The sequence below is a fragment of the Gobius niger genome (assembly GCF_951799975.1).
Source record: "Gobius niger genome assembly, chromosome: 19".
Taxonomy (NCBI): domain Eukaryota; kingdom Metazoa; phylum Chordata; class Actinopteri; order Gobiiformes; family Gobiidae; genus Gobius; species Gobius niger.
In genome coordinates this window covers 17,441,780-17,451,141 of record NC_136870.1, presented here as the reverse complement: position 1 = coordinate 17,451,141, position 9,362 = coordinate 17,441,780, and the positions used below count along the sequence as shown (strand labels likewise).

Genomic DNA, 9,362 nt, shown 5'->3' with positions numbered 1-9,362 from the left:
TCAGCAATGTGTATCCATCCATGTTGTGTGCAGTAACTAGACCACCTGACACATTTCTCTGACGCCCAAAGCTCCGCCTTTGAGTCATTGGATTGGCTGAAACAATAGACAGATTAGGCTTTTTAATTGGCCACATCTTTACGCCAATCACTTCTTCAAAACCGATTACACCAAAACATTGGATAAAACATTTTGAAGTTCCAATGCAGCCATTTTCTTATGGGATTGTCATTATTTATCATTAAGATATATATTATAAAGATATGATAGTCATGCAATTAAGTGCTGTAGGCGATGTTAACTGTGTAAACAAGTAAACAGCACCCCCTACAGGACAGAGGTGTAGCCTATTCTACAAATGCAGTATACAAACACTAAACAGAAGATAAGTTTATTTTTTTATTTTTTTTACATAGCCTAATAAAAAGTAAAATTCCTCTCAAAAGACAATAGCCCAGCGTTTATACGAGAATAATCACTGCCTCTCAGCCCCATATCCTGCCCTTACAAGCAGTTAGGCCATGAAGAAAGAAAAAAAAGACACCATTTAGCATAGTCAGACACACATTTTATTTTCGAAAGATCACAGTCTCAAAGTTTCTTGGAGCTTACACAATTGTAGAGTGAACTGCATGTCACGAGATCAAGCCTGTTTTCACTACAGTTTAAAAACAGACCATCATAAAGACACCCAAGACTTTCTACTCTTCTGTACTCATCCAGTCTCCTTAGAAAAAGTGCTTAGACATAAAGAGGTCTATTTATTCGCCATTGGCTGAAGTTCACGTGGCATACTTCTTACAGCTTCAATAACATCCTTAATGTTGACTTTATCTCCAAACTCAATTTCTCTATGTTCCAGCAGTATCCCCTGTAAGAAACATACATGTATTGAAACAACATAAACATTACAATTTATAATGACTAACAACTTTGTAGCCCGCTTTACCTGTTGCCCTCTTCCAATAACAAAGACACCACCCAGGACAAAGCCTTCTCCAAAAACATTTCCCAAGAAGCCTTTTTGGAAAGCCCTGAAGCCGCTGATCCAGACTCCGATTCTGAGAAACCCAAGGAGACCCATCTTCCGCTCTCGTGGTCCATAAAACCCCCTCTGTGAGAGGACAAAAAAACAGTCTTGTAATGCATCATGCACAACTAATCACGTTTCATGGTAAAAAACAAAAACAAATGAACAGACAGACAATTCACTCATTGGGATAAACCATGAGGGAGTCGTTTTGTAATGTTGACAAGCACAATTTTTTTTTAGCATTTCAAATAAATAGTAGGCTACCTTTTCATCCAAGAAGATCTCCCCTTTGAAGAATGATTTGAAGTTTTGGACCTCGGTGCCGACATCCTCCTTCACCACTGCATACAAAGGGACCCCAAGCGTATCCAGCTCAGGTTTAAGAGAGGACAGCTCTGCAGCCTCCTTTAAATAGAACCCAAATCCCAAATAGTTGATAAGATAATGAATCATTGCCAAAATTAGACAGTATAGATCCATATTTGGCCGGTAAATATTCAAAATAAACATGAAACTGCTCGTTGGACTAATTGCACAACCTTCCAGACTAAATAAAATAGATGCAATACAAAATTGAAATGAGCTTTGCTATTAGTGCCATACCTCTCTGCACAAAAATCATCCAGGCCTTCGAACAGCCATGACCACAGCCCCAGTGCTTTCCCACAGGGATTTGGCTTTGAAAGATCTTTTCCCTGAGGAAACATGTCATGTCATGTTATGAGCAGAAGGAATGCTTTATTAGACATTTCAACAGGTCAGATGAATGCCACATAAAGTAACTTATGACACAAATGTAAACACACATGAAAACACTTACCTCCTTGCAGCATTGTGAGTTCAGTCTCCTCTAAATGCGCCAGGGTAGCTTTCAGCGGTGGTGTCAGGAAAGGATCGGTCAACAAATTAATGACACTAGTTAGAAAGCCAGCCGCTGCGGCCATGGCGCTGGCTATGAGCCCCATTGTGGCTCGTTTAGCGCGCTCTACTCTGAAACTCAACAACACATCTCCCACATTTCCCTCTCGCCCACCACTGAACGCGTCTGTGTAAAATCTCTGTAATCCAAACACTACATGTGACCCTGCTTCCGGAGTTTAAAGAGCACTTTTGCGCAATCAGGTCTGACGCTGGATCAATGCAGCGAATAGACGCAGCTGCGGTCAATCACATGTGGCAGAAGCGGCACTTTTTTTTTTTTACATCAAGAAACAAAATTAAGCTTAATAATGTTGCTGTTGGTCGTTGCACAATAAATGTTGCAAAATAGTTTCCAAAAGGACTTAAAGGTGCATTATGCAACTTTTTATGTGGGGGAAAAAAGTTGATATTTGTATCTAGGTTATTTGACCTTGTAGTGATGCACCGGTTGTATGAGTGGCGCCTTTACTTTCCATCACAGTGGTCTCTAGTATGCTCCAGGATCAAATTACTCTGTGCATAACTTCAAATCATAACAACAGCCCAAGAAGTGACTTCCTGTTTTGATCCAGCACGCCAAAATAAAAGCACCATCTTATTCACTAGTTCAACTTTATTTTTGCCTAACTATTAACAGACACTTAAAATGTGTGTATTTAATTATATTCTTGTAATGTTGCAAGTACCTGCTGAACTAATCAATGAGACGAGATGTGTGCTTTTATTTTGGCGTGCTGGATCGAAACAGGAAGTGTCTTCTTGGGCAGCGTTTATGATTTGAAGTTATGCACAGAGTCAATTGTTTGGAAGGTTTTCACAGCTGACGGACCTTCAGAACAGAAAGCCTAACTATTTATCACTACAAGGTCAAATACGCACAAATGTAAACATATTTTTTTCTGCATAAAAAGTTGCATAATGCACCTTTAAGTACTAGTTTACATTTTATAGCCTAATAATCAAAAGACAAAGAACAAGTTGAACTATTCGCACAAAGGATAGATGTCGTAAAATATAAACTACTTTATTAAATGCAAAACAAACACTTTTTTTTGTTGAGACTAAATTATTCATTCATCTTCTGTTTCCTCCTGTAAAAAACAAAACAAAAAATTGTGAGTGCTATGAATCTTACATGGGCAATAGTCACTTCTTTCGCCTGTATATTTCACATTTTCTTTCTACCTTATTATCTGCTGTGTCTCCATCATCATCATCTGGATCAGCACCCTCTTCATTCTCTGCTTCTTGAACCTACAATACAACAGTTACCATAGTGACATGCCCTGATAACTGCTGTAATAAAGTTGCTACATTATATTATGTTTAGTATACTAATTCTAAAAAATCCGAAGTGCTTAACAAAACCTTTTCCTGATCTTGTTGGATTGGAGGATGTGATACTTCATGATTTTCAGCTGAAACGGTCTCTTCCGGTTTCTCATTTTCTTGGACTCCTGAATGATCACTGTTGATATTGTCCTTTGGGTAAAATGACGTATTGTGAAAGCATGTCTAAAACAGAATACTCCTGCCCTCTTGCCTGTACTCTCACTTCACTCCATTTCCCTTGATGTCTGTTGGGTGAAGATGTTTTAGCTGTAGCTGTCTGTCTCTTGCCTCAGTCTCCTGATGCCTTGTTCCAAACTTCCCACTGCCTTCACATAATCTTCTCAACTTTATCTATTTCATTATATTTCTAACTTTGTGCTCTTCTTCACTCCCTCATCCTTCATCCTTCATCTATCGAACAGAGACAACTGATTTCCTTGCCTTGGTACTGTGTGCTAGTAGAATGGAAATACTAATTTATTTACATCACCTTTTCTGTCTTGTCTTCATCCGCAGGATTGGACTCTTTGTGAGTTTCTTCTTGTTGGTCTGGTTGGTTGGAGTCAGTATTTGAATGTAAACTTTCATCATGTTCATGATCAGTTGTTTTTACCTATGGGGAGGCATTCCTTGCATTACGTTGCATGTTTTAATACAAGGCCCAGATTTAATGGAGGTTGTAGTAGGTCTAGTTATTGTTGCTACACATTTGCACCTTCTCATCTTCTTGTACTTGATCTTGAGCAGAGCTTTGCCCCTCTTCAACATGATCCTCCTCTAGTGAGACGCTTTGCACCTCCTGAGTATTGTCGGCTTTGTCCGGCTGTTCAAGCTCAACTCTTTCACTTTCTTGGTTCTCCACATCTGGCTGGTCCTCAGGAGCAGAAGTTTCTGTGGCAGTCAGATCTGGGGAGATGCTGCCCCCTTCTGGAGCTGATTGTGGTCTGTTGTCATTTTCTGTGGCAACCAACTGGTAGAGAAACTTTTTAAGCCTTTTGAAGTTTAAACTCCAGTGCAGCACAGTTTTATGGAAAGTAGATCACGCAGAAGTATTGGATGATGATTGAAATGTAGAGGTTGAGTTGAATTTGCAACAAAGACGCATAAGTTTGTCACCAGGGCTTTCATCCATGCAAGAAAGTGTCATGAAGAAAACAAATAGCCACTCGATTGTATAACAAGAATAGAGGATTGAATCAAGACATGACTGGGAGGGAGAGAAGCAAAGAAAGGAGAGGAAAACTATGGAGAAAAGCAAAATATCAAGATTTTTAGATCACCTCTTCAGCATCTTTTTCAGCCTCAGATTGTATCATGTGGTCAGGTTGGTCTTTTGGATTAACCGGATTGCCCTCTTCCTCAAGCATTTTTTCTTCTGTCTTTACCACTTGAGCATCTGGAACAGGTACATTGAACACTGCAGTTGTCTCTTCTAACTGTAAATATATATTTTAAGATTTAGATGTCTGTGCATTTGCCACAATATGGCATCACACAAGCCAAACATAATAGATACCTGTTCAGACTTTTGAAATTCCTCTTTGATCTTTCTCTCCTCATCCTTCTCCTGCCGTGATGCTTCTTCTCTGGCTTCTGCCAACTCCCTCTCCATCTGAGCTACATACACCTTTTTCTGAAATTAAAGATGATGATGATGTTACTACATGAATACAGTGTCAATATTCTAGCTTTTTGTTAAAGGAATTGTCAAATATACACCCGTAAAATGTGCTAAGCTAGCCTATAACAGAAATGTGGGAACTATTTTTTGCCACCCTGAATGTTGAAAAACTAAAACGTTATGTTAATTTACTGTATTCATCCCACAACACTGATCAATTAAAGAAAACAAATATGTTATCGTAGCTCTACTTTTAGAAAATATACATACAGAGTATGGTTGTGATAAAGTGTAACCCACCTGTGCCACATATTCTTTATTGGCTGCATATATGTAGAGCCAGTGAGCCAAGTAATAAATGGGATCTGCGGGACGCCTCTCAGCTATTTCGGCAAGAGCCTCCGGCAACATTCCCAAGTGAGTCTTCAAGTATTCCGAGTCCATGTTTTGTCCTGTGAAACGTGATAAATAATTGTAGCAGGTCAAAACAAGTTAGTTTAGCCGGAGTTGTCAAAATGTTCATAGGCTAACGTTACCTACTGTGGACAAAAGCTGATAATTTTTACAAATTTAACAGGACACGACACTTGAACGACTTGTTGTAAATATAAAACGCAAATAAAGTAAGAAGACAGTACAAGTTAAAAAAAAGACAGAAAAAGTAATGAATGAAGGGTATGCCAAAAACGACCCAACACGCCGGATGTGTACTATTGTCACCATAGCAACCGCGTCACCTCATTACCGGTCCCCTCGAGCATGTGGGGGGAAATACAACAAATCTTAAAAACATATTGTCGCTTTTTGTTGTTGTTGTTGAGCTTTTTAAAATTTGACTTTTTGAATTAAACTAATGGATTAATAGAAGAAAAAAAGTAAATTCCAAGAAGAAGAGGTAGCCTACACGCACAAAGTTTTTTCAGTGAGATTTTATCGACGTTAACAAATCTGCTGCCATCTCGTGGTAACACATTTGTTAGCAGATCTTCATAAAATAATCATGATTATTGTAATAATTATTGATCTGTTATTTTTTCAGTCTTAGCTCCTCAGAAGCCTTTGGGACTGGCGTGTGCAGAAGTCGCCAGCTGTGTGGGTGCCGCTCTGAGCAGAGTCAAAGGTCTGATGGTCCTACCTGGAGCGCTCCGGTTTCACTGCGGGACAGTGTGCGTCAGCCCCAGCTCGTGCTCCAGCTGTCCTGGTCCTGCCCAGCGCTACCACAGGGGGAGGAATACGTCCTCAGTGAAAGCTCCACGAAACACACGGATTCTTTCCTTTTTGTGAAAATACTTGTTAAAAACGTGCAAGGTAACGTTCACGTGTCTTATAATAATGATTAATTTACAGTGCACGTTCTCGTGTCGTCAGCCTATTGCTGTTTTTAGCATGCACTGTGCGCAGATTGAACTGTTAGTTTGCATGCTTGGTGCATGTTAATCTATATTTTAAGCCAAACTACTTATCCTGACCAGACTGTGGTAAAGAATAATAAAATCTTAATAATTTGTCATGGATTAATTCGTCACTATCCTCTAAGCCCCATTTTCTATGGGCTATTGCAATTCCTCACTAAAATTGTGACATTACAGAATCTATAGTTGTAAAATCGTGTTTCAATGCTAAAATGAGAAAGTTCTAGGACAGGTTTGTTCTAATAATACACAAGTCTGTAATTGAGGCTTGAGCTTAGGTCAAATTTGGAATTGGTAGATTTATGGCCTCTCAGCAGTGTTTGTGCATGTATGTGTTTGTATAGCGTTATGGCATTATGAGTTGGTGTTGTCCACACAGTAACAGGCTCTGTCCTCACCTGGCAGGTGAAGCCTCTCAGTATCTAATGCCTTTGTGGACACACTCATCCCACACTTTGCTTTCTCCCTCTGAGCGTTTTTATTTTTAGTCGTTGTCTTCATGGCAGATGGTCAAGCTATGATGCTGTGGATGCTCAAATCTCAAAGTTTATCTGATATGAATTCTTATTGGCCGAATCAGAGGTGTTGTGCTTTGCTGACAGGCTGTTCTGCACTGGTCTGGCCACATTCAAGGAGACAATCAACTCGATCAGACGAGACTTTGCTCAGAAGCCTTATTGACCTCTTTTCAATCCTCTTGCCAGCAGTCCACCTGTTCTGTAAGGGATGCATGTTAACTGTAGGCTGAGGCAGGATGCATCACTGTGGATGGGAGTGGTCAGGCGCAGTCATCCGGAGTAAGTTGTTTTGATTTCATTTGTTATAGCTTTGTGTCCACTTGTGAGTGACGTCACGTAGATACATGTCGTGAAAAATCAGATTCGGTAATTGCACATCATCACTACAATGTATTAAGTGGGAGACGCAGATCTGTGTCTTGCATCACATGTTCTTGGACGCTGAAGGTGATGGTTTTGAGTTTCTTTCACCAAGTGAGCTCATGTGACCTCTTGGCTTTGCATCTGTATTTTCCAATGTCTTCAAAAGGTGAAATAAGGTTAAAGATACAGTAATTAGAATTTACCCCCAAATGTGTTAAATATGCACTTTTTACCAACTGGGAAGAAAACAGAATCTATTAAACCTGCCACATACCCAAATTTACAAATATAGAGAAATCTTACAAACTATTACAAATCCAAAATAATAAGACAGAATTCTTTCTGTTTATTCGGGCAAAAAGCAGTATTCCTTTGGCCGAAGGAAACAATTGTGTCTTTTTAGTTTCCGATCCAATATCTAGCCTACAGATAGTAATAATGCTAGGTCTAGGTCTGCATATTGCCCTGGCAGGTGAGTGAGGTCTTAGCCTTAAGATCATAATGAAAGTGCATGATTCACAGTTGATGCGACAATTCCGATATAAAAATGTGGTGTTATAAATCAACAGTTCTATACTGTATGTCTATTAGACATCAGACCAGCTGGCCCAGGCGATTACCTTGGGTCTTCACGGCTTCCTGGTATGAAGTGGCCGAGACATACCATGAATGACAGCAGCTGTCGTCTTAGCGTGAGCATAATGTGTTCAGGAATATGTCTCTAAATACACATCCCGACTGAACGCAGGGTGATTACATAGATCATAAACTGTAATGACTGCTCTTCATTGTGAAAAAGGATGTGTTACTTAATGTGGCTTGTGGGAAGTTGTAACAGGTGGATAGCCTGTTTTAATGTGCCCCCTATAGGGTTTGAAATACAAGGTTAATGGATAGGTGACAGGGTGTTGAAGCAGGCCAGAGAGAGTGAACTTCTGCGAGCAATGGCTGTGATTTGACCCCGTGAGAAAAGGAGGGGAATGGGGCCATGGCAAATGTCAAAGGACGTGTGATAAAAGCTCTTGTTTGCTCAGTCGATTTGTTGTTTACAGCTTTACTAAATTCTCAACATGGTCAGTGTCCAGTGAGAGATTGAGATGTTCGTCATGGTCCATAAACTCTTTATTCTGCTATACAATCCAAATTTTTTGTCTATGTATATGTGCAAATTAGAATAATTAAGGATCAATGTTGAGTTCTATTTGATGCAATTTTGATTTTGTTTAATAACTGTCTTCTTACTCATCTTATGAACTGGTTTGGCCTGTAAAAAATCAACAGATTATCATTATCAAATTAATCAACAGAGAGTTTTAACAAAAGCATTGTTTTTGGTAAATATTGCACCACAGCTAGCTGATCTAAGTAAGCAGTGTCCGCACCACCTCCATATCCTCAACCAGAATGCCATTGTCACATGGCCTTCTCTGACACGCAAACGGATATGTGTAACACTGTCCGAGAAAGTGCCTTTCAAAAGTTTAGATCACGGACGCTGTACTTTTTAACCATTTTAACAAATATCTCTCCTTTCAAGAATACAATAATCCAACATGCAAAAAATGTATCTACAAAACTACAATTACATGAGATTAGGGCTTGATAACAAGTGCTTTGACAACTTAGAAAGTGAACATTATGTTAAATGAGAAAGGTTTTCAGCTGGGCAGCTTATAGAGGATTAAGCCCCGTGTGTGTGAGGTGGTAGACAGAGGGGGATAAATGTGGCAGGAGATAGAAGGTAGAGTTGGTGAGAGTTGTAGAAGATAGTGGGTAGACCTGGGTAAGATCAGTTGGCCCTAGCTCCTGTTTATCGGAGGGATGTGAGGCTCACTGCGAGGGCTCAGCGACGCAGGAATGAGCAGAGTCATCGGGCTTCTGAAAGATGACACTGACTCCTGACTGCCTTGAGCAGCTGTGGAGCCACATTATCTGTGTGAGCGTGTGGCTGCGCTCAACTTTTAATGCATCATTTTTATCTGTGGGCAACAGGTATTGGTTTGCTTATTCATTGTATCTCAGGGTTTTTTCTTTATGTTTCTCATGCATGTGCATTCATCTGACTTATCATTAGTGGTGAAATACTGTGCTGTTAATGTACATATTTATATAAATACCTTCTATTCACAAAATATTTTGCACATGTGACGTTGTGGTACAAT

The 9,362-nt window shown here is 39.7% G+C and overlaps 1 protein-coding gene and 1 pseudogene across 2 annotated transcripts; both read right to left on the bottom strand.

Annotated features, from left to right (window-relative positions):
• Positions 1 to 601: 601 nt before the first annotated feature.
• LOC306979033 (peroxiredoxin-like 2A) lies at positions 602 to 2,056 on the bottom strand (annotated as a pseudogene). Its single transcript, XR_013794306.1, has 5 exons — positions 1,854 to 2,056; positions 1,637 to 1,728; positions 1,298 to 1,438; positions 950 to 1,114; positions 602 to 871 (listed from the first exon to the last, which is right to left on the bottom strand). The product of XR_013794306.1 is annotated as a peroxiredoxin-like 2A (transcript).
• Positions 2,057 to 3,100: 1,044 nt separating this feature from the next.
• dydc2 (DPY30 domain containing 2) lies at positions 3,101 to 5,358 on the bottom strand (the record flags this gene model as incomplete). Its single annotated transcript, XM_079576774.1, has 7 exons — positions 5,208 to 5,358; positions 4,803 to 4,919; positions 4,567 to 4,722; positions 4,002 to 4,256; positions 3,777 to 3,899; positions 3,323 to 3,436; positions 3,101 to 3,208 (listed from the first exon to the last, which is right to left on the bottom strand). The coding sequence occupies exons 1-7, from the start codon at positions 5,349 to 5,351 to the stop codon at positions 3,101 to 3,103; spliced, it is 1,017 nt and encodes a 338-aa protein (XP_079432900.1). The 5' UTR covers positions 5,352 to 5,358.
• Between the last annotated feature and the right edge of the window lie 4,004 nt (positions 5,359 to 9,362).